We start from the raw sequence: 24351 nt of genomic DNA on the forward strand, positions 1-24351 counted from the left end.
TGCAATTGAACGCAGTTCTCCGGACTAGACCACCTCTCCGCCCCTGCCAGGCTGGGACGGGACACCAGCAACGCTGTAGAGATCCCACCGTTAACGAGTGGCGGGAACACACCCAGCACCCGCGTCTTCCCATTCGCCCTCATTGTTCCAAATCAAGAGCGACGGTTTCCCTCCTCGGAGACCAAATGCCGCAGAATCGCTCCCTAAATCTGTGCAGCGCAGGGCTCCCGGGCTCCGCACTGGCCGGCTGTGCATCTCGCATGCAGTCGGGACACGGGAGAGGAAAGGACGGGCCCGGAGGGAACAGGTGACCTGATACGAGCCTTCGCCGGTCAGAACGTTGCAAAGTTTTTACTAAATTTAAACATTAAAGGAGGAAGAATCAAGGGGAAGCCACAACTGCCCTCCTGGCTGGCAGCCTTGGCAGAGAGGCCGGGGGCTGAAGGAGCTACAGAGACCACGCTCCCAGCCCAGAGGTGGCTGCATTTTGATGCCAGGTGATCCTTCTGTGAAAACAGGTGGCTGCTTTCTAAGGGCTCCCCTCTCACCCCCGGGATGAATCGCAGAAGTGTGGGGGGAGTTGGTACTCAGCGCTACCCACCAGGTCACGGATCTGGCTGGCCTCTGCTTGTCAGTCCCCCCACGCCAGGCGGGGCCGTTGGAGGGTGGGACGCAGGGCTCCCCACCGGACAGAGGGAGTGGCTGCTCCGTGCACCATGCCACCACAAGCCAGCCACGGTGGGCAGATAAGCCCAGGGCAGGTTCACAGGGAGGTTAGAGGAACAATCCAGCTGGAGGCAAGAGATGGCCTCTGAGCCAGCACAGCACCGCGGGCAGGATCCTCAGCCATGCATGCAGCCGGGGCTCGCAGGCGGGGCACTGGCCCCCTCTCCCTGGCAGTGCCGTCCCCCGAGCCAGGCAAGGGCCCCGGGCTCCCGGGCACAGCAGAGAATCAGAGCAGCAAGTGGCGACTCTGTCCTGAGACAGCTGGTGCGTGGGAGGTTTTACCTGGCCGGGAGATCAAGGGCTCAGCGGGAGGAAGAAAGGAATCGGGGGAGGAGAAGGCTGGGAGGTCTGGCAGACAGGGGCCCAAAATGTGTCTGGATCCAGAACATCAGTCGCCCCTTTCTCCCTGCCCTGTACGAGCGCTGGCAGGGCTGGGTCCTCCATGGCAGAGGCCCTGGGCCCGCAGCCAGACCCCCTCCACCTGTAATCCCGTTAACTCTCCCAGGCTAAGCCGGGGCAGGCAGGGGGCCTGCTTGCCTGGGCCGGGGTGTGTGTGTGTGTGAGGGGCTAGCAGGGATTGCTCTGCCCAGGGAGTTGCCCCTGAATCCGGCCAGCAGGGGGTGCTGTTCTGCGGCAGGTCCCCTCATTCCCAGGGGACTCCTGTGAAAACAAGGGGGGTGGTTGGGGCAGTGCCCCTCCTGTGCCCGCTGGCTGCAGCATCCACTCCGGGCCCTAACCTGGCCTCGCTCGCCCTCTCTGCCGCCTGCTGGCTCTCCCCTCAGAGGCGCCAGGGCGTGGCTGCTGGGCACGGCCGGCAGGAAAACCCCGTGTGGTGCAGCCTCTGGCACTCGTAGCTCTTGGGGAACAAGGCGCTGAGCAGTCAGGTTAATCAGCTCTCCCGTTATGACCCCCTGGGCACCCCCCCGCCGGGCACATACCCAGCGGCACCTGGCTCCCCTGGGGTGTTAACCAGCCAGCCAGCTCTGGAGCTCGGTCCCAGCTTGTCTAGACTCCCCCCACCCCATCCCTCCCTCCCCTTGTCTGTCCTGACGGCCTGTCCCTGTCGATCAGAGCGCGGGTCTGGCTGGATTCCCAGGCGAACGGGGCAAAGATGGCAGCACGGAGGCTGCTGTGGACTCCTTTCCTTATGGGCAAGTAACATCCTCTCTCTGCCCTGGGGTTTCTCTGCAGCGAGGGGGGGAGGGGTCTAGCTGTGTGGCAGAGCCCTGGGGCTCGGGGGGCTGGGGGAGATATGCCAGCAGCCAGCCTAAAGGCCCGAACAAGGAGAGGAAGGAGGTGGGGCAGGCTATTCTGAGAGTGACCCACGGAGCTCAATACAATGCTCCTCCCTAGGGGCGAGGGGTACACAGACAGACACCCGCCCTGCCGCCGGCCCCAGCCCGGAGAGCCACGGGCAACTAGCAAGGAGAATCCAGAAACTCGGACCAGCCCAAGCAGCACCAGCTAAATATAGCCAGAGGCGCCTGTGCCCCAAGCTGCAGGCGGAGTGGGACGGGTTTGGCTTCCCCACAGGCCAGGTCTGTCCCCCGTCCCTGCAAGGCGGAGAGGCAGGAGGCTTCCGTGGGAAGGTGGCGCAGAGCCAGCCGAGTTCAGAACCAGCTGGAGGCCTGAAGCCGGGTCTCGCTCTAAGCTTGGGGGGTTCTGGCTGGGGTCCAAGCTCCCCCCGGGAGTTCAGGAGGGCCTATTTGGGGGGCTGTAGGTTGGTTTGTGGAGGTTGTTATAGGGTGACGAGGTGTCTGGTTTTCGATCGGAACACCCAGTCGAAAAGGGACCCTGGTGGCTCCGGTCAGCACCACCGACCGGGCCATTCAAAGTCCAGTCGGCAGTGCTGTGGAGCTAAGGCAGGCTAGTCCCTGCCTGTCCTGGCACCGCACTGCGCCCCGGAAGCGGCTAGCAGGTCTGGCTCCTAGGCGGGGGGGCCACGGGGCTCTGCATGCTGCCTCCACCCCAAGCACCGGCTCCGCACTCCCATTGGCCAGGAACTGCAGCCAATGTGAGCTGCGGGGACGATGCCTGTAGGCAAGAGCAGCGCACAGAGCCGCCTGCTGTGCCTCCGCCTAGGAGCCGGACCTGCTGGCCGCTTCCAGGGTGCAGCACGGACTCAGGACAGGCAGGAAGTCTGCCTTAGCCCCCCCGGCCCCCACTGCGCCGCTGACCGGGAGCTACCAGAAGTAAGCCTGCACCCCAACACCCTGGCCCAGCCCTGATCCCCCCCCAACCCAGAGCCCTCTCCTGCACCCCAAACGCCTCATCCTCGGCCCCACCCCAGAGCCTGCACCCCCAGACGGTGTGCTCACACCCCCAGCCCCCTCCTGCACTCCAAACCCCTCATTTCTGGCCCCACCCCAGAGCCCACACCCCCAGTTAGAGCCCTCACCCCCTCCTCACCCCAACCCCCGGCCCTAGCCCAGTGAAAGCGAGTGAGGGTGGGGGAGAGCGAGCCATGGAGAGAGGGGCAATGTAGTGAGCGGGGGGCAGGGGGTGTGGCCTCAGGGAAGGGGCGGGGCTCGGGTGTTCGATTAGAAAGTTAGCAACCCCAAGGCTGCTCCCTCCCCCTGGGCTCTTGAGTTGGGTGTTTGATCCCCAAGTCTCTCCGTGCTTGGAAGAGGGAGGTGCCGAGCGGCTCCCCCTTTGACACAGAAGGAGGGGTCAGCTTGCCCAAGATCACCCAAGCTCTGTGGACTCACAGGCCCCAGACACCTCCACGCTGCCACACCGTCCCCCCAAGCTCCTCATCTGGCTGGCTGCCCCTTGCACCCCTTGTCTTCTCCTGGCTGGACCTGGGGGAGCCCACCTGGCCCCAGGACGCTCGCATTCCTCCAGGCCGCCGGCTGTAACCCCGTCCCTCCCCGCAGCCGTGTTCCTGGCTGGGATCCTGGCTGCTCTCCCCGATCGGAACGTCTCCCCGGTGGCCGGAGCCATCTTCGTCCATGAGCTGAAGAGGGAGCATTTCCAGGGGGCCTTTCCCTCCATCCACAAGAACTACAGCGGTGAGTGTGTGCGCCGGGAGGGTCTCACAGCCCCATGCCCGCCCTGGCCCCACGCAAACGGCTTCCTGCATTCCTACTGTCAGCTCAGCCCCATCACCGGCCCAAGAGGAGGGCTCTCCACCGGGAACTGGGTCCAAAGGTGGCTGGTAGCATCTCTGTCCACCCTCAACATGGACTGACCAAGCAGTAGGACTAAATGTATAGATCAGCGCTCCATATTCCCCAATATCTAATCTATCACCATACACCCCCCATCTCTATCTCATCTATCTATCTATCCCCATACACACTCATCTATTTATAGACATATCCCAATATTAATCTAATCTATCTATCCCCATACACCCCCAATATCATCTATCTATCCATCCCCATACACACTCATCTATCTATATACATATTCCAGTATTAATCTAATCTATCACCAGACACCCACCAACATCTAATCTATCTATCCCTATACACTTATCCATCTACATACATATTCCAATATTAATCTATCACCACCACCCTCATCCGTCTATCCCCATACACAGCCAGTATCTAATCTATCCATCCCCATACACACTCATCTATCTATATACATATCCCAATATTAATCTATCACCAGACACCCCCATCTATCTATCCCCATACACTCCCAATATCTAATCTGTCTATCCCCATACACCCCTGATATTTATCTATCTATCCATCCATCCCCATACACACTCATCTATCTATCTACATATCCTAATATTAATCTAACTTATCATCACCATACACTTCTCTCTGTCACCATACATACCTCAATGTCCGTCTGGCTGCAGTATCTCTCTCTCACATACAGCTATCTACCATTATTATTGCTCATTCTGAGTAGCTCTCACTCGGGGTCAGGTCCTTTCCAGCCATTCAGTAAGGGCCGGTCCCTGCTCGGAGGACAGGCGGACAAGCCGAGGATAGGGAAGGGGACCAGCATCTCTCCAGCTGTCTCCCGAGTCGCCCCTGGGAGCTCCGGGGGGAGCGGTGCACACAGCAATGCAGGGCATGGCTCCATGTACGAGCCAGGCCATGGGGTAGGAACTGGCTCCGTGGAAGGTCCCATCGCTGTTGGGGTGGTATGAAACTTGGGATGCTGGGATGGTGCCTCCCCTGTCTGCCTCTCCCCAGCTCCCCTCCCTTCTCCCCAGGAAGTCCACTGGGGACTTTGCCGTTGGTACTGATTTTACATGGAAGGCGCCCAGATACTGTGGTGATGGGCAAACCATGTGCATGTGTAACGGACCCTTTCAGAGATCCCGTCCGACACCCCCATCACCTTCCACGCCCAGCTGCTGGGATACCCCGACCTGCCCAGGTGGCTGCGGTACACCCAACGCGGGCCGTACCGGACAGGCTATCTCTACGGGTCACCCACCATGAAGGACGTCGGCAGGCAGCTCATCGAGGTACGGGGCCGGCGCTGACCTCCGCAGAGCCCTGGGGCGCTGGGTGCTGTTGGGAGTGGTGTGGGCGTATGGGGCCAGAGGGGGGTTCTGGTGGCCTTGGTTGCCATGTGTGTGTGCGTCTGAGGGAGTAAAGACCGATGTTGCTGGGGGTGGGGGGTGCCTGGCTGTGTTGGCCTAGCCATGGAGGGCAGTAAACGCTTGATAATCTTGACTAAACCTAACACAATAAAGCTAAACAGCTCCAAAGTCCTATGGAGACCTGAGCAGGCCGCAACCTGAGGGCTCCCTTTCCTTTTATGCCCAGGGCAGCCCCCTATTGACCAGGCTCCTGGAGCTGCTGTCTGGGCACTCGCGAGCTACCTCCCCATTCAAGGACAACAGGGCAAACCCCCCGGAGCTTGGATTTCTCTGCCGCCTGCCCGTGCCTGCCATTTCAGCCAGCCTCCTCAGCAGGAGATGGCCTAAGTGGGACATGACCTGACCAGCGGCCATTTTGTTCCGTGCGAGGCTCCGAAACAATTTCTTCTTCTCTGTGTGGCAGGTGACGGCGTATAACAGACACACCTACGAGACTGTGCGGCAAAGGGTCATCTTCACCATTGTCCCCGCCCCAGGTAACGCCCCCACCTTCCTTGCCATCGCTACCCATCCCCCTTTCCTAGCAACCAGCTTATCCCAGGCCCGTCGCCATCCCCTCGCCTGGGCAGGGCGAGGAGGAGCCAACAGCCCTGACCTGATGGACCCATCTGCCATGTCAAGAGCGTGATACTGCCCAGCCTTCCCAGCATCCACTGGAGCGTGCCCCTTCCCCTAGACACCTAAGCATGATGCCAGAGGTCCTGGCCGTAAGATTCCAAGGCCCTTATGAGGTCTCTGCAGGTCCAACCCCAATATCTTCCCAACGGGGTCTCTCTGCTCCCTCCCCGCAGACACCCAGATGCCGTACCAGGCGGAGTTCTTCGTGAGGAACCGAGACGTGGAGGAAGTGCTGCCGGCGGACGCACAGAAGCAGTTCCAGCAAGCCCTGGACATCATGCTGGAGCAGAAGGACTGGAGTATCATCAACATCACGTCGGCCTTGGACCGGGGAGGCCGTGTTCCCCTGCCCATCGAGGGCAGGAAGGAGGGGTAGGGAGAGGGACCTTTCCCGTAGAACATCAGCGATGACGGGACAGACAACGAACGACCCCGTGGCTTTCGTGGTTCTGTTCCTTCTCGAGGTTGCCCAATGCAAGGGCTCCCGGGGGCCCCTAGGCTGGCCCCTCAGCTTACACTTCTGGGAGACTCCTTAGAGCCAGGGCTTGGTCCATGGGGCCAAAGGGTTCCTAGGCTGGTTCTACGAGTCAGAGAGCTCCCAGACTGTTCCCCACAGGCAAGGGGCTCCCGGTTTGTTCCCCACAGCTGTGGGGGCTCCTGGACCACTCCCCATGGCTGGGGGGCTCCCAAGCTGCTCCCCACAGCTGCTCTAGCTGAGGTAGGCTGGGGCGGCCAGGACCAACATTCTCGCGAGCTGTTACACCTCTTCCTCCCACCATTCCTGTCCCTCTGTGCGTCTCCTCCCCAGGGTTTACATCAAGGTGGGCTCCCGCAGGCCTTTCTCCGACTGCCTGCTGGAGACCAAGTCCTCCGACAACCAGTTCAGGTGCAGCTTGGATCAGCAGCCGGTCATTGCCTGCTACGACAGCTTTAGCCCTCAATTCAGAGTCGACTGGTGCAACATTACCTTGGTGAGGGGCTTTGACAATGTCTGCATTGCCCGGGGGGTCTCACATCCACCCCTGACTACCGGGGCTGGGGAGGGGGAGGAATCCTGGCCCGGCGAAATCCATGGGAGTTTTGCCACTGATTTCACCTGGGTTTCCTACACCCCCTGCCCCAAAGCTGGCATCCCATCTTAGTGCACTAGGAGATGCCACCGAGTACATATCTCTGCGCAACAGCAAAGGTGAACCTTAGGGCCTTGCACGGTCAATTGATCGGGAATTGTGCTGGGAATCAGGAGACTTGGTTCTGTTCCTGCCTCTGCTACTGACCTGCTCCGTGACCCCGGGCAAGTCTCTTCCCCTCCCACCCTTGTCTATTTAGGCCATAAGCTCTCTGGGGCAGGGGCTGGCTCTCGCAATGGCCTAGTCCACACACAAAGCTGCACCTGGTTTAACTAAATTGGTGCCTTTACTTAAACCGATGCAACCTCTGTGTGTAGCCTGGCCTTTGTGCGCCTGTACAGCGCCTAGCACAGCGGGGCCGTGATCTCAGTTGGGGTCTCTAGGTGCTGCTGGAAGCCAAATGCCAGGTCTCAGTAAAAGGGAGGGCGATGCTGCGCAGAGGGGCGCTTTACGCCGCAGCGGGACGCTCGCCCCGCAGAAAGAGGAACTCTCTGCAGCGTAATAACGAATCAAACTGTCGTGTTCCCGGGAAATCCCCAGTAACTCAGCTCCCGAATGTATAGAGCCAGCCGCAGTGCTCCTTTCCGCCAGCAGAGGGAGGCGGCTCCTTTGGAGAAGGCTGGAGGGGTTTGGGGGTGGGGGGCTCTGCCAGGCCCTCATGCTGGATCTGAACCATGGTGCTGGGAGGGGTGGCAGAGGTGGCGGCAGGGGATAACTGGGGATGCTTATGGGCAAATCCCGGAGGAGTCGATAGGAAACGTTCCCCTGGCTGTTCGGCTCCCGATCCACCTTATGGGAATTAATAGGATGTTTCACTAAAGCTCTCCTCCCACTGCCGCAGTCAAATGGCAACCGTTCTTATTACGGCTCTGTATTAGGGCAGTGCCACCTAGTGGCCCCAACTCAGGTGAGGGCCCTGGTGGGCCGGGGCTGGACCCGCAGCGTGAGTGGCAAAGGGCTGACAGCCAAAGGAAGAGTCGAGCCCTGTTTTACAGCCGGGGCACGAAGGGGCAGGAAGATGGGGGTGGTCAGGGAGGGTGCGGCACCACCGGGGTACGTCCCTGCTCTCCAGAGTCTCCGTTCACCGCCTTAACCCCAGCCCACCATCCTTTACTTCCTAAGTCCATAGTCATGTCTAGGGATCCCGAGAGGTCTCCTCTCTATTCGGTCCTCCATGGGGGAGGCTTCTCTGGTTTCACGCCCCTGCTCTCCTCTCCATCCTGGACCAGAGAAATCCCGTATGGCTAGAACTCATCTCTGGGCAGCGAGGCCTTGGCGTGACTCAAGCTCAGAGAGCCTCATGTTGTTCTGCTGGCACCGGGGGCTACCGTCGGCCGGTATAAACTCTACTTCCAGGGCGGCTGCCGAGACGGCTTCCCCCCCGAGAGACCATGATCGATCCTGACGGCGTCCTGGCTTTCTTCTTTCTCTCCTCTCCTCCTTCAGGCCGATCTCTCCAGCCTCAGCGTCACGGAGCGGGTGCCCGTCTGGGGCGACGGGGTGCTGGAGGATGGCAGCGAATACAACCCCCCCACGGACTCCCCGGAGAAGGCATTCTTGTCTGACTATCTGCTGACCATCTTGCTACCTCTGCTGGTGGCCCTCCTGCTCTGCCTCCTCCTGGCCTACATCATGTACTGCCGGAGGGAGGGCGTGTAAGTTGGGCAGACGCCCCTGGAGCCAGGAAATGGGAAGGGACGTAGGAATCAGCTGGAGACCCCACGCCCTTCCCCCATCTGATTGGGGTGCTCAGGACTTCCCTGTTTGCCGATGGCTGGAGCCTCCTGGGGCGGAATGAAATCCACCCTTGCCAAAGCATTTAGCACCCTAAGGGCTGTGGATGTGCCTAGGGTGAATTTCCCCCTCTCTGGGAAACTGATCGTGCCCCCATCTGTCACAGTGGCGGGGAGAGAGCTCAGCTCCCGCCGCTCATCTTTTGTCACATCTTATGGCCTTTTACATACTTTTAAACAGCTGAGCTCACACTGCAGGTAAAATTTCTTGGCCCAATTGTCGCAACAGCCCCCCTTCAGCCACTTGTGCTGTAGGACAATCTCCACTAGCTGTGAGCCGTACTGGGGCTATGACACACAGCAGCTCTGAGTCCCTCCAACAGAGGGCAGCGGTGCGCACACACTTCACTTCTTGCTGCGGTTCACGCGGCTGGGGCCGGCCAGGCTGTCTATAAACACTTGCTCAAGGGTTATTTAAAGTTATGTTTTATCTCTGCTGGGGCCTGGCGGCAAAGTGGGCTTAGCTGATGTCAATTTTAAGCTCAGCTGTTGGCAATGTCTCATGACCTCTCTCACCATTCTTTTCCCTCCTGTAGGCACAAAAGGGATCTGAAGACTTCTGAGTAAGTGATTCAGTGCTCACCATTGTGTCTGCATGGGTGTGGGTGAGGTTTGTGTGGCTGATTGGTGCGTGTGTGCGTGCGCCTTGTGCGGGGTACGTTTGTGAGTTTTCCGCCTGTTTGTGTTTTAACACGTTTCCGGGCTCAGGCATTCCATGCGCTTCCTTGACGATGTGCAGGTGAGCGTGGGCGTGTGTTTGGGGGGTTGTTTGTGATTGTGTTTGGTGGGTGGGGGGGTACACACCAAGTCATGTACACACCTGGGAGTTTTTTCTCCTCCCCCCTCCTATCTCACAGCTGTCACGTTGATGTGACTCCTGAGTGTGGGCAGATGCGGACGCAGGTCCCTGCATTGGCCTGGGCAGACCTCTGTTGACTGACCCTCAGGGCAGGTCCATGCAGCTTTCAAACTTGGCCTTAAAAGGCTCCAGGCTTGTCCCGCTCCCAGATCCTGCTCCCATCACCTTCATTCCCTGCCTCCCTCTGCAGGGACGAAGGGTCACAGAGATGAATAATTACTCTCTTACATTTCTATAGCCCAATTCATCCCCGAGCACTGATACACATCGGTAGGAGGTTGCATTGCCCACCAGTGAAATGCAGCCACCTCTGGAGTGGAACGCGGGAGCCACTTAACAGCACATGCAGCCACGGTTTAGGACAGGAAGTGCAGGAGGCTGCCAGTTGAAGCAGGATGCAAATCCCCTGAATAGGAATTTGGGAAGAGCACCAGGGCTAAATACCCCAACTCTTGCGAGAGGTATCAGGGGATCGTTAGTGAGAACAAATAGCCGCAGGCCAATGGCTGCATCTGAATAGAGGAGCCATTAGTAGCAAAGTCTCACCCTCACCCTCCAGGACGAGCTCACACAGGAGAGCGCCACCTACTGCATCATCAAGGCTGGTAGATGGTGTGCTTTGGAGGCCTGCCATGAGGCCTTGAAGGGCAAGTCCACCGTGTGTCAGCTGATCTGGGCTCATGGGGCTTGGGCTGTGGGGCTATAAGTTTGCTGTGTAGATGGTGGGGTTCAGGCAGGAGCCCAGGCTCTGGGATCTCACAAGGGGAGAGGATCCCAGAGCCCAAGCTGCAGCCCCAGCCCGCCCCTCTACACTGCAGTTTTATAACCTGAGTGTTTGCTGACCCGGGCCAGCCACGGCTGTTTTACTGCAGTGTAGACATAGGTCAAGGTCCTACAGGACCTCACCCTGATCTGGCACCTGTGTCACTCCTCCCCCTTCACCGGCTGCTAGCAGGTGGGTTTCAGACTCATTCCCACCCTTCATCCCTCCTGGGTGCCAGAGGCCGAGCCTGGCTGTGGGAGAGTTGAAATGCAACCTTGTATTCATGGCAGTGCTAGAGCTCTGGCTTCGGAGGGTCTCCCTCCCACTTTGACCAGCTGCTGGCCAGCATCCTGGCTCCCTGGGAAGATCCCTCAGCACCAGCCTTCCTCTTTGTGCCAGGCTTCCTTCTCCCAGTCCTTGGGGGGACCCCTCACTGGCGCTGCTTTCTCTTTCTTCTTTCCCACCCTCTTGCTGATTCCGAAGGAGCCCAAAGCTCCTTTGCCTTTCAGCTGCTGCAAGACTCCTTTGGAGACCAGATTCTTGAGCACCCTCTAGAATCGGTGCTTGTTCCTCCTCATGTGGTAGCCGGTGGCCGCAGTTATTGTCACCCTTCAGGGAAAGGCCTGAGGGCCCCTTAGACATGGCTACAGCTTCCAGAATGAGCTTGGAGACACCTTGACTCGGTAGCTTGGAAGGGTTGGCACTAGCTGGCTGAAGAGCCTAGAACCTGATGGCTTGGGCTACTTGGAGATCCTAGAACCTGATGGCTTGGGCTGGTTGAGGAGCCTAGAACCTGATGGCGTGGGCTGATTTGAAGAGGCTGGAATCGATGGACGGGAAGTATCAGTTCTCAGTTCTCTCTGAAACTGGCTTATCTGAGACCAGAGTGGCTGCATCCAGGTTGGCTGACTCCGAGGACGGGACCTGGGAAGACTCACTCGTATCAGTCATTTTGCTCGCTGCTCCTTGCTTGGTGGGCTGGCAGCCAGAGGTCTTTCCTGCCTGTTTACTGTGTATTTTCCAGCTTGAGATGCAGCACCGAACCCTGGAGTGAAGTAGGCAGCCTGGTTGCTCCAGCTCCAGCTCCAGCGCTGTGCAGATCGGCCTCGGTTCAGCAAACCCAGACCCTGGCGTGGGCTCCACGTTCAGACCCATTTCCACGGCTCCTTGGGTTTAATTTCCAGGAATCTGGCTTAGGAGAGGACCCAGGAAAATGGCTGATTCACCATTTCCTGAGTGAAAGTGCTGAATTTTTGCAGCTACTTTTCAATTTTGGTTCCTCGCAGGCTGACTTGGAGATCCAGGATCCTGGCTTGGCTGCTGTTTTCTTTGAGGACTTTCTTCCCTCTAGGTACCTGGGGAAATGGACTCGGCTCAATCCCTCCTGCTGGATTCCAAAATTGACTCTCAGCGATCAAGTCAGATAGTTCCATGCGAGATTGCTGGCCTATCACAGATGTCCCTGGGCTCCAGAACAACCTGGCGGTAACCATGGCAGCAAAACTGGGCCGGTTGTGATGTCAGAAGGACCCTGTGATGCCCATGTGTGTGTGTCACCCCATATCACGATTTTTCCAGACTGTGATTTAGAGATTTGAAGGATCTGCCAAGATGTAATTTGTCCAAAGGCCCTTGATTTGGTTGAAATGCTGCCCAGCAGGCCCATGGGCGTGGGGGTCGAGGCTCTCCTGCTGCTTGCTGTGGAAGTTATTCTTATCCAGGGGTGGCAGAAGGGAGCGGACAGGCTGTGCCGAGTGCGTGTCTGGACATGGGCTGGAGCGGGTCTAAGTGGGTCTGCGATGGAGCGAGCATCCCCAGAGCAGGAAGCCACTGCGCCTCTGTCAGAGAAAGGGGACCCAATCCCCGACATGCCAGCCTGGTGCTCGAGCCAGCTGGCAGCAGGAGCCAGCCTCGGTGTTCATGTGATCAGAATCCCGGGTACCTCAGCGTCCCGGTCTGTGCCTCCCAGAGGGCATTGCACCCAGCTCCCTGAAACGGGCGGGGAAGCCAAATCCCCGGCTAACCAGGACCAAGCGAACCTCGCCAGGCATTTTGTGCCACAGCAGGTGAATCAGGTTACAGCTGGTTCTCATGAATGTGCCCACGAGGTAACAGTTTACCTTGATACCAGGGGGATGGGGAGTCTCTAAATACCACTGACACATTGAGGGGGAGGTAGGCACAGAGATGGGTAGGAAAAGCTCTCCTAGGATGCAGTGTGGGCAAGCAGCAAGGACACTAGCTTGGGACTCGGTGGGCCTGGGTGCTAATCCTGGCTCTGCCACTGACTCGTTGCATGACCTTTGGTGAATCACTTCCCCCGTTTCTCCTCCCGCTTTGTCTGGTCAGATTGCAGGCTGTTTGCCTTCCTCCATACTGGCTCCTATGCACGGAAGCCCTCCCCAATCCAGGCTCTCTCGCCTTCAAGTCCTTCCATAAAGGGCACCTCTTCCCTTGGGGATTATCAATCCCTACTTTTGCAACAACCCAGCATGCCCTCTTTGATCACCGCATGTCGTTTGGGCCTTGGTCCTCAGGCTTATTGGAACGACAGAGCCTTGCAGAGCCGAGGGTCCCTTGCCCCATGATCAATGCAGCAGCTCGACCAGCAGCAAAGGGGTGCAACTTGCCCCCCCCCCATAGCTTGGGAGATGTAAAGGGATCAGAGCCCCACGTGGTGTAAATACGTCACCATTCCTTCAACCCCTCCCCCTCTCTTCTCCTGGTGGCAGGTTCCCAAGGATGAGCCTGGACATGGGGAGTGTTTAAATACAACCACCATTTTATTTCTCGCAGGGGTCAACCTGTGGTAGGGGAGGGTCTATCCCTCAGGCGTTGGCTGGCTGCTGCCCAGCGTGGCTGGCTGGCCGCTTGGCTTCCTTAGAAGATCCATCGTCAGCAGCTGCCCTCTTTCGGCCAGGCTTGTTGCTGCTACGCCCACCTTGAGGGGCCTCCCTCTTTTCTTGGGGGCCTTTTTCTTCTTGTGCCCGGCGCTCATCTTCTTGGCCATTTCCTTGCCGATCCCAAAGGAGCCTGAAGCCCCGGTGCCTTTCAGCTTCTGCAGGAGCCCTTTGGTCACCAGGCTCAACAGCACCCTCTTGAAGTGGGTCTTCTTCTTGGCCGTGTCGTAGCCCGTGGCCGCGATGATCCTCTTGAGAGCCTGCAGGGAAAGGCCGGTGCGCTTCTTGGAGGTGGCCACAGCCTCCAGGATGAGCTTGGAGAGTCCTTGACTCGGTGGTTTGGACAGCTTGGCGAGGCTGGCGCCAGGCGAGCTGGATGGTTTGGAGATCAGGCTGCCCGATGGCTTGGTCTTCTTGGGGAGGCTGGAACCAGACGCCTCAGGCTGTTGGGGGTTCTCATGGGTCTCTGCCGTCGGGTTAGCTGAGCCTACGTCAGCAGAACCTGGGGCTTCTAGATCAGGGTTCCCTGAAGCTGGGGTGGCTGAATCCAGGGGAAGAACCTCAGAAGGGTTTTTTGCATCATCCATTTTGCTTGGTATCCTGTACCCCGCTCGTGTCCCAGTCTATGGTCTGCCCCTTCAGACCAACTAAATGTCTGTATTGTGTGTGTGTTCCGGGTTGAGACGTGGGACTCACCAGGTGGCTAAAACCCTGTCGTCCTGCTGTCCCAGGACCGGCTCGCCGCGCGCTGGCCCTGCTCACCCAGCCCAGCCTCTGGCTGGAGTTGCGTGTCCAGCTTTTGACAGCGCTTGGTACAAAAGGCTTGGCTGCCGGAGAGGACCCAGGAAAAGCTGCACCCAATGGTTGCGTTTGGGGACGCACTGATTCTCAGCTCTGGCCTTGCAGTCTTCACCTGTCTTGGCCTGGCTGCCTCGCACCTTTTCCCACCAGGTACCCACCTTGTCTGACGCACCGTGCTGGATTCTGGGCTGTGGTCAGCTGTGAGGCTGGGGGCGAAGGTACACGGCAAGCAAGCGATGAGCGATAAGGCCCAGCCCACTTGGCCACACCTCTTGGGCTGCTAGAACATAGTGGTTGCCGTGAGAACGGAGCTTGGTACATTGTGACATCGGGCACACCCTGTGATGTCTGCATATGGGTGTGTCTGTGCATGGGCACCCTTGTAGAGGAGCAGGGTCGTATCCCTTTAAATAGTTTGCAAGCCCGCTAGCGGTGCGCACTGTGTTCTGGGTGTTAGAAGCGGCCAGGTAGAACTATAGAGCCAGGCTTGGCATGTCCGTATTTAGTCAACGTGGTTCTTTGGGACCCAGCTATGCTGTGTGGTGTCCTCCTGTTGTTGTGGGTTGCGAGATGTGTAACCAAAGACCCCGGGGTGCTGAGCTCTCCCGTGTGTTCCCAGGAGCAGAGGGCCAGGCTGCTCCGAAGCACTCAGCACCCAAGCAGGGCCAGGTTTTGCAGACAGCTCTGGGAGGTGGGTGCGGAGCTCACTGGGAAATCCAGCAACGAGTGTCACAAAGGGCAGTCACGGGGCACTGATTCCTGACCTTTCTTCAACTTCCACTGGGCTCCCTGGGAGTCACCTGTGTGCAGCAGTGGGAGAACGTGGCCTGGGAATTGTAGCTGAGTGTGCACCCACGTGTGTCCGTCCATACACTGCTCTCCTGTGGGCATATTTCTTGTTATTCTGTCCTGGCCAGTCTGAGAAGAACCTGTTCCGCCCTTCACATCCCCCCAGCCCCTGTAAGACTCTGCCTGGCAGCGATCCTTCCTCTGGACCATATTCTCTCCAGCTTGCTGTTGAGCAGTGCAAGGGGTGGCCGCCTTCCCTGAGGCCTGACCCTGCTGCACTCAACGCCCTGGCACCCAACTGCTGGTCTCCTGCATGCCAGCACATTGCAGAACGATTGGCCTTGCCTGAGCCAGCCTGCCATCCGTGGGGTCTGTCGCAGCGTTTCCTCTAATTTTTCCCCACACGTGTGCGGAATGAATTTTGTTATGTGCACCAGTATAGTGTGACATATGACTTCCATATTGGTGCACATAACAACATTCACGTGGTGAGGGTGGGGCCGAGGGGTTCAGAGTGTGGGGACTCAGGGTTGGGGTAGAGGATTGGAGTGCAGGGGTGTGTGTGTGTGTGGGCGGGCTCTGGGGTGGGGCCAGGGATGAAGGCCTCAGGGCTGGAGTGCAGGGGGGGCGTGAGGGCTCCGGCTGGGGGTGCAGGCTCTCAGTTCTCAGCTCTCTCCCACCGCAGCAGCACCTGGGCTGGGGGTGGGGTGGGGGTCAGGGGAATGCGCCAGCACCCAGAAGAACTTGGAAAGGAAGATTCCAGCAATGGATGTGAATGATCCTCACAAGACCCCAACCCTTCAATCCCAGCATCCTGGGCATGTAGGCACGGGCCTGAGTTCGGCCGTAACTCTCAAACTAAAGGGCCACGCGCCTGGGCAAGTCATCGGTAGCAGGGATCGAACCTGGGACTTCAAGCTGAAAAGCACAAGCCGCCTCAGCTTGAGCTACCAGCAGTTGGATGCCAGGGTGCTGAATGCAGCAGGGTCAGTGCTCAGGGAAGGAAGCAACCCCTTGCACTGCTCAACAGCAGTGTTAGCCAGAGCACGTTCTGAGTGAGCCTGGCTTACACCCCACAGACCCACTGCCCCTAGCCACAGCAGCCCTGGGATTTCCTGGTGGATCCCTCACTGGTCAGCGCCATCCCTGCTGTGCAACTCCACCAGGGAATTGGCTTGACCCAGGGCTGCCTCGGGGAACTCAGCTGGCCCCCTCTGAGTCAGCCAGACCATCCTGCACCCAGAAGAGGTGAAATACAACAGCCACTTTACTGAGCTCTGCTTCCAGCTGGGCTTGAGGGGGCTTCACCCCTCCCATGGCCACCTACTGGAGATGACCAGACCTTGGCCGCCTTCTTCCTCTTCCCAAAGCAGACCATGGAAAGCGTCTCCTTGGTGGCCTTCTCCCCTTTCCTGGATGCCCCCTCGTCTTCCTGGTGGCCTTTGCCCTTCCTGTGGGTGGCTTTGGCAGCACCCGAGGCCTGAGTGCCTGTCACCTTCCTCAGGAGCTGCCTGGCCACCAGCCTCGCCAGCACCTTCTTGAAGCGGCGCTTGTTTCTGCCCGTTGCCATGGCGTAGCCTCCAGCCTCAAGGGCCTCCTGGATGGTAGCCAGTGGAACGGGCGGCTTGGATTTCGCCACGGCCGTCAGGATGGCCTGGGAGAGGCTGGGACACCTTGGTTTGTGCTGCCTGGGGAGCTTTGGCCTGCAAGCCCCAGCTCCATCAGAGGAAACGGAGCAAGGCTCCTTGCCAGAGGCCCTGTGGCTGGTCATTTTGCTCCTTGACCGAGTGTCCTTTGCCCCTCGGGGGCAGAGCTGCCCGTTCTGCCCGTTCTCAGGGTCTGTCTGGGCGTGAGGGACAATCGCTAGCCCTGAAACGTTGTTCTGGGTGTTGGCCCTGTTCGCGATTGTTGCAGCTCGTTGACTTTGCTGGTTGGTTTCTCACTCCCACCGTTTGGTCCTGTGCCTCCTGGCTGGGTCTGGCCCCCGGCTCGGCTGCTGCCTTCTCTCCAGGCCTGGTTCCCCGGGGGAGCCCTCGGTCCGGGCTGCTCTCAGGGTGTGTGGCTGGGCAGGGAGCTGCACAGCTGTTGCCACCCCAGCCTATGAACCTGGTAACCACGGCAGCCCAGCTGGTGATGTCAGACCGTAAGTACCCTCATAGCCCGGCCCCACTGGACGGGTTCCCCATGGGGTGCTTTAGGGAAGGACGTGTTGATTTCACCCACCCCCGTGTTGATTTCAGTCACCTCCGCCCTGATCCTCCTCGGCATGCCTGAGCACGGGAGCGTCCGTCCACATTCAGCTCTGTGCTGGGGGGCTCTCTCTGCCCTTGGTGGGGGGGAGGTGGATCCTTGGAGGCCTGAGGACTCCCCATCTCCTACTTCAGCTCCACTTGCTCTCCCAAAGTGACCTGGTCTCGGGGCAGGTCTCTACCTTGGGACACAATTGCTCCGAGCGTCCCCCAGCAGCTGTAGTCAGAGGGATGAGAAATCGTCTCTTTCCCTTCAGCCTCATCCAAGGAGTTGGAGCTATTCCGGTCTCTAAAGGTTCCCATGCTGCCCTCATCCCGGCAGTATACGAGCACCTTCCAGTCGGGCATTCAGCAACGTAGCCCGCATCTGTCACGTGCGGATCATGTCCTCTCCCCTCGGGAAGGAGTGTGTGGGCAGTGGAGGGTTCTGTATTTGTAGGGTTGGGTCTTTGAAATGCGTGGGAAGGCGGGTGGGAGCAGCGCTCCGCACCTTCCACTCCAAATGCCAGGTCGCTTGGGATGGGCCTTACACCTCCTGGGGGGAGTTCGCTCCACAGACTGGGACCAGGCCCTGTCAAACGCCATCTGCCCCTCTGGGTTGATCTGACCCCCTCCTCCCCTGGGTGTTCATAGAAGAGAGGTGCCCGAGCACATCTAGGGACTCCAGTCCACCTGGTTTCTGTGATCAGCTCTTTGGGCCGAATCTACAGCATCACAACCTGAGCATGTGCCCCAGGCTGGTCTCCCATCCCCACGTAGGTGTGACTAGATGCTACTTAGTTCAGAGCCTTGCAAAGGCCCCAGTCCCAGGAACACAGGTTCCATTCCATCCCCACCCCCTTCCTTTCTCTGGGGCTTCAGGTGCATTCCCACCCTTCATCCCTTCTTGGTGCCAGAGGCCGAGCGTGGCCGCGGGAGAGTTGACATGCAATCTTCTATTCATGGCAGTGCTACACCCCTGGCTTGGGAGGTTTTCCCTCCCACTTTGACCGGCTGCTGCTCAGCCTGGCTGGCTAGCGTCCTGGCTCCCTGGGAAGATCCCTCAGCACTAGCCTTCCTCTTTCTGCCAAGCTTCTGGCTACTGCTTTGCTCCCAGCCTTGGGGGGGGTCTCCCTCTTTTCTTGGGCGCTGCTTTCTCTTTCTTCTTTCCCACCCCCTTGCTGATTGTGAAGGAATCCAAAGCTTCAGTGCCTTTCAGCTGCTGCAGGAGCACTCTGGAGACCAGGTTCTCAAGCACCCTCTGGAAATGGTGCTTGTTCCTCCCCATGTGGTAGCCAGTGGCTACGATAAGCCTGCAGAGAAAGGTCAGAGTGCTTCCTGGGGGTGGCCACAGCCTCCAGAATGAGCTTGGAGACACCTTGACTTGGTAGCTTGGAAAGGTTGGCAGCAGCTGGCTGGCCGGAGAGCCTAGAACCTGATGGCCTGGGCTGGTTGTGGAGCTTAGAACCTGATGGCCTGGGCTGGTTGTGGAGCCTAGAATCTAATGCTTGTGCGGATTGGAGAAGCTGGAAAATGATGGGGGATTGGAAGTACCAGCGTTCTCAGGTATCTCTGAACCTGGAATAACCAAGGATCCAGGGTGACTGAATCAGAGGAGGGAACCCAGGAAGACTCACTCGTATCTGTCATTTTGCTCGTTGAAGGCACTCTTGAAGGCCAGATGTGGTTGGTAACCATCGGCGCCATGGTTGGTGCATTGTGATGTCATAAGAAGTGTGTGTGTGTGTGTGTGTGTGTGCGCGCGCGCACGCAGCCTTAGGTCAGATTTCCCCATGTTGGACGGAGGCCTATTAACCCATTAACAGAAAACATCCCTCTGTCCCAGGCACCTTCTGAGCCCAGACAGATCACTCCACCTCGCTGCCACCTCTGGGGTGGCACATAACGGCTGTTTAACGGCACTCAGCAAAGCTACATGATAGTAAAGGCAGGGGAGGAAAACACTGTACCCACTGAACGTGCAAGAGGAACTTATACATTCATTCCGCCTCCCTAATTTGGGCTCAGGATTGCACAGCCAGCTTGATTTGTGCAAATTATGCCACGAGACCTTGAGTGGCTCGAAGCCGGATTTCCCTTCTCCTCCGAAAGAGGAGCAGGCTGCCCTCAAAGCACAGGCAGGGACTCCAGTTCAAGATGAAGCGGGGAAGGGTCAGCCAAGTTCCCAAGCACCAGTTCTATAATCCCGCAGAGTTCTCCCCACCCACACAATGGCCCAGACTGCTGCAGAGGGCTGGGAAGGCATTCAGCCCCTGGCCTCCTCCCCTCCTGACTTTCCTCTTCACATCTCACTTTGAAAGGATTCACCCAGACACGGGAGAGCTTTTAAATACACAGATCCCTTTATTAAGCCTTGTTTCACAGCGGAGCCCGGGCGGGGGACGCAGTCCCTCACTCGGCAGCTTGCCGTTTCCTGCCCCGGCGGGCTGGCCGGCTGGCTTTGGAGGACACGCGTTTGGGTGCCTTCCTCCTCCCGGGCGTCTTCCTTTTCTTGCCAGCTCCTTGATCCTTCTTCACGTCCTTCTTCTTCTTGCCGGCACGAAAGGAGCCTGTGGCGCCCATCCCAGTCATCTGCTTCAGCAGCCCTTTGGAGACCAGCCCCTTGAGCACCCGCAGGAAATGGGTTTTGTTTCTCACCACGTCGTAGCCGGCCTTGGTGATTATCTTCTTCAGGGCCTCCAGGGAGAGGCCTTGGCATTTCGGGGAGGTGGCCACGGCCCAAAGGATGAGCTCCGAGACGCTGGGGCTGGCATGCTTCGAGGTCGTGGGGGCTCGTGGGCTTGTGCTTGAATCTTGGGGCTCTGAGCTCAACGAGGACCCCTCACAAGGTTCACACAGATCGGTCATTTTGCCGGCCGATAGGAGACGCTGCTCCTTGACTTGCCTTCAGATTGGAGCCACCTCCCGGCTGCTCTGTCTTGTTTCCCGCTGGAGGTGTGGCCCCGAACGCTGGAACGACGCGAGGTGGGGCGGCTGGCCCTGGCGGAGCTCTCTGGGGTCTCCTCCTCTGATCAGGCTCTGAACGTTCACGCGGAGTCCCGCTTCCCGGGGACCCGCGGCTCAAAAGACGCAGAGGACTCAGGGAAAGCGTCCGTTAACAACCCCTGTATGGAAGCGCTGGGTGATGCCCGTCACACGGCTTGGCTCAGCGGGGCCAGTACTCGACTGCCTCTCTTTAGTGCTGGAGGTACCCTTGCCTGGTTCCTCTGCTCCCCGGAATCAGGCCCTCTGGTTCCTTGCACGGAGGAGGCTAGGCAGGCAGTGGTGAGCTCCAAGGCAGAGCCCACCCCTGGCCCAGACTGGTAACCGTGGTAGCGCAGCCTGGTGCGTTGTGAGGTCAGAGGGGGCCTGTGATGCGTGAGCGTGACCCAGCATGACTGGTTTCCCCGGTGGCCTGTCCATGCAGCTAAGGAATAGTCAGAGATTTTAAAGAAGCAAAGCGAATTGGAGTTGAAATCCTGTCTGGGCTATCCCTGCAGAGCTCAGCTCACAAGCGAGAGAGAGAGAGAGAAGCTCTTTGGGACGAGGGCCATATCTTTGTACAGCACCCTGCACACTGGGGTCTGGGCCCATGATGGGTTCCTAGGTGCTACCGTAATACACCTAATACATAACGTACAGCACCCTGCACAATGGGATCTGGGCCCATGATGGATTCCTAGGTGCTATCCTAATACACAATGTACAGTATCCTGCACAATGGGGTCCAGGACTAGGGCTCCAAGGTGCTACCACACCACAAATCAATTATTATTCTCCCTCCCCTCCCCTGTCGCCAGGCTAATTGTGTCCTCTCTGCTCTCCCCCGTCTCGTGGTTGTCAGTGTCCAGATGGTGCATCACAACACAATCCACAGCAACACGGAGGAGCTGAGGCACATGGCCAGCAGCCGGGACGTGCCCCGCCCTCTCTCCACCCTGCCCATGTTCAACGTGCGCACGGGCGAGAGGATCTCCCCCCTGCAGGGCCGGCAGGACAGCGCCCACGTCCCGCTCATCCTGGCCCAGCAGTGAGTGTTCCCCGCCCGCCCGGCTCAGGGCCCAGCGAGGGGGTTTGATAATTGATTGGTTGGGTGGGCAACAAAGCCATGGCCTAGGGCTCCTCCCCTTTAAGGGTTAATTGCTCCCCCTGGGCAGTCAGTGGGCTGGAAATGGGGGGAGCCAGGGGAGAACCAGGCCTCCCGTGCTTGGTCTGTCATTGCTCTGCGGCCTCTTCCCCCCAGCAAGGAGGCTGCAGGGCAGGTGGAAGGGCTGCGTGGGGAACACCCCCCAGCACAGGCCCTCCTTTCAAACGGGTGTATGAGGCCCCACGGGCAGCCCTACGGACTGATGGGCCCCGGGGCTGTAGCTATGCTGCCTAGTCAGCACAGCTGGGGTCGGTAGGACAGAGGGACCGACCCCTTCTAGGGCCAGGAGGGCAGTTCAGCCTCTGGGGTCCATAGAGACCTTGGCCTCTCTGCTGGGGCAGCCAGCGAGGGGGTGGGAAGCTGCTGTAGTCAGGTCTCCTGCTTCCTTTGGACTAAAACACTGGATGAAAAGCGGCTGTGAAGGCTATTTGAGAGCTGGCCCTTTAACGGACGGCACGGTGGCCTAATGATTAGCGCACAGGGCTGTGCAATAGGGGTTCCGAGCTCTAGTCCCTGAGCCACCGCCTGGTCATTTCCTGGCTTGGCTTCCAATATTTTACCCAGGCTGCGCTCTTCCAAGGGGGAGATCTATGCAGGGGTAAAGCAGTACTATTACTAACAGGGCTTTTCTCCCCTTCCCCCCAGGTAAAGGCCAGCACGGGGCACTCCTGTCTCTTGCCTCCAGCGGATGCGCTGCAAACAGCCAAGGAATCTTTTGGTGGTTGGGGAAACCTTGTTTCTCCACTGTGAGAAATAGAGGAACAGGTGGGGATATAAGAGATCAGTGTGTGTCCGTCCCAAGCAGGAGAGAGGCGGGGAAGTAATAAACAGCAGTGATTGATTAAAACACCAAGCACTGATTAATCAAAGCATGTTTTAATAAGAAACTCTGTCTTTGTGCTCCAGCCATGCTGCTCCCAGATGCTGTTCCCCAGGAGATGGGTGTAAGCTGGCAGACCTTTTAGGGTGCTTGCCAGAACAGCAGTTAAGGGGTTAATATTGCCTGCCGCCATAAGGACCTCAGCTAGGGTCACCAGATGTCCCAAGTTTATAGGGACAGTCCTGATTTTGGGTCTTTTTGTGCAATCACAGGCACCCACCTTTGCACACCAGTGCCCTCCCATACAGCACAAGGGTAGAAACACGCTCATGCAGCTGGGTACGGGGGGGGACCATGCCATGGGGACCTGGCTTGGGAAAACTAGCTCTTCTTCTCTGTAGCATGGAGCCAGGTAAGGTATTGAAGATCAGAGGGATTATCTAAGCTATATAGACATGAGCCAAGATTTCTGGAACCCCATTACCCAAAGCAGAGGGCTGAATGGAAGAGAGAACTGGGCCTCCAATGGGGAAGTGAACTCTCTGTATAGCCAGCATCCCATTTGCAGTGTTGTTCTAGCCATGTTGGTCCCAGGATATTAGAGAGACAAGGTGGGTGAGGCAATATCTTTTATTGAACCAACTTCTGGTGGTGAGAGACAAGATCTTGAGCTCCACAGAGGTCTTCAGGTCTGGGAAAGGTACCAGAGTGACAACTAAATACCAGCGGGAACAGATTGTTTAGCATAAGGAGTTAACACATGTTGCAAAACACCCTCCCAGGTGAAATGGGCAGTTCACACCTCTGTAGTCCGAGGCCAAAAGAGGGCTAGTGGGTTACAGATTGCTGTAATAAGCCATAGTTAAGGCTACGTTTACGTCAGGGAGGTCCAGCAACAGGTGACAGACCCCTGAGGGGAACCTCCTCAGGGTTCCAGCGACGGGGGACACTTCGGCAAGCCATGGCGGGGGTGTCCCCTTTTCTCTTTGGGAAATATAGTCACCCTGCCACAGGCAGAGGGAGAACCCCACAGCTCCGAGCCACCGCGGTGGTGGGGGAAAACCAGGGAGCCGCAGCAGCAAGAGTCAGACAGGTCACGGCTTCTGGGAATTTTTGTTTCTTGCTCGTCACCTGTCCGGGACTTTTACTAAAAACAACCATAACAAAAATCTTAGCCGTAGTCAGTTGTGTGGCATGTTCAACCCGAGAGCTGGTGGAGAAACAGAATTTCCATGAGTTTGGGGGAAAAAAAATTAATTCCAAATTGGAACAAAACACCAAATTTCTAAATTTCCAGCAAAAGAAAATTTCTCAAAACCCTTTTGCTTCGTGTCAGTTGTAGGGGTTGGCTTCCTTCCGCTTTGATTTTTTTTTTAATTACTTTTTTTAAGCATTTTACAAAACCATGTCCCATCAAATCACTCATAAAATGCTAAAACATTTTAAATGCTCTTATCCAAATGCGTTGTGTCTATTCCCCCCCCCCACCAAACAAAATTGTTAAAAAGTGACAGGATGTTTTGATCTTGATGAAGTGACATTTCCCAGTGGAAAAACATTCCATGGGAAGATTTCTAACCAGCTCTGTTCAATAGCAGGCCAAACTAGTCAGCCAGACGTGTGTCAGATTGTTTGCTGGATGGGTGGGATTTCTGGAAGAGCCCAGGGTACATTTGCTTTTAGGAAAGTCTCTCGCTCACGCTCCCTGCCCCCCTTTCCCAGCTTATATTCCTACGTCAGCTCCATCCTTCTGTTAGACTCCGGAGATCAGAGAGCCTGGAATAGGGAAACCCACCTAGACAAGTGGGTCAGAACCCACCCGAATCGTATACCCTCTCCCAGCCTTTTCTTTAGCGTAGCATTCAGCAGAGGCTTTGTGCCTCGTTGGGGTGACCCACTTCTGTGTAGCGAGGAAGGTTTTCACTGAGCAAAGGGGGTTTCAGACCCCAGGTGCTGGCCCCCCTGTTAATTGTACACACAGTCATGCTAGCAAGATCCCAGAGCTCAGTCACACACAGGAGCACAGACTCACAACCAGCCTCCCACCTGACAAAGCTCACAACGAGCCACACCACAGAGACTCACAGGAATCCCAACACATGACTAACCCTCCCCCCCCCCCACAACTCCTAGAAGAAAACAGACTCACAAGCACACATGGAAACACAGACTCACAACCATAACCATACATGTGCAAA

At 57.8% G+C, this 24351-nt stretch overlaps 2 protein-coding genes across 4 annotated transcripts; one reads left to right on the forward strand and one right to left on the reverse strand.

The window, feature by feature from the left end:
* Positions 1-209: 209 nt before the first annotated feature.
* SGCA (sarcoglycan alpha) lies at positions 210-22175 on the forward strand. 3 transcript variants are annotated; one of them, XM_044999820.1, is made up of 11 exons: positions 210-518; positions 1798-1877; positions 3603-3737; positions 5013-5167; positions 5709-5781; positions 6097-6295; positions 6732-6894; positions 8500-8708; positions 9383-9409; positions 21031-21216; positions 21979-22175. In XM_044999820.1, exons 2-11 carry the CDS (start codon positions 1838-1840, stop codon positions 21980-21982), a joined length of 1191 nt encoding a protein of 396 aa, XP_044855755.1. In that variant the 5' UTR covers positions 210-518; positions 1798-1837; the 3' UTR covers positions 21983-22175. The 3 variants fall into 3 exon arrangements, with proteins under 3 accessions (XP_044855755.1, XP_044855756.1, XP_044855757.1); XM_044999821.1 differs by lacking the exon at positions 21979-22175 and having other exon boundaries at positions 21031-21220; XM_044999822.1 differs by lacking the exon at positions 21979-22175 and having other exon boundaries at positions 20987-21212.
* On the reverse strand, positions 13230-14515 carry LOC123356511 (histone H1B-like). The gene has a single exon (XM_044999823.1). It carries the CDS (start codon positions 13953-13955, stop codon positions 13290-13292), a length of 666 nt encoding a protein of 221 aa, XP_044855758.1. The 5' UTR covers positions 13956-14515; the 3' UTR covers positions 13230-13289.
* Positions 22176-24351: the final 2176 nt, after the last annotated feature.

Source organism: Mauremys mutica, chromosome 25, assembly GCF_020497125.1.
Source record: "Mauremys mutica isolate MM-2020 ecotype Southern chromosome 25, ASM2049712v1, whole genome shotgun sequence".
Lineage (NCBI taxonomy): Eukaryota > Metazoa > Chordata > Testudines > Geoemydidae > Mauremys > Mauremys mutica.

Coding starts and splice junctions, on each gene's coding strand:
- SGCA (XM_044999820.1), top strand. CDS start 1,838: ATGGCAGCACGGAGGCTGCTGTGGACTCCTTTCCTTATGG. Junction 6,296..6,731: donor ATCGAGGGCAGGAAGGAGGG/GTAGGGAGAGGG, acceptor TCTCCTCCCCAG/GGTTTACATCAAGGTGGGCT. Junction 6,895..8,499: donor ACTGGTGCAACATTACCTTG/GTGAGGGGCTTT, acceptor CTCCTCCTTCAG/GCCGATCTCTCCAGCCTCAG.
- LOC123356511 (XM_044999823.1), bottom strand. CDS start 13,955: ATGGATGATGCAAAAAACCCTTCTGAGGTTCTTCCCCTGGATTCAGCC.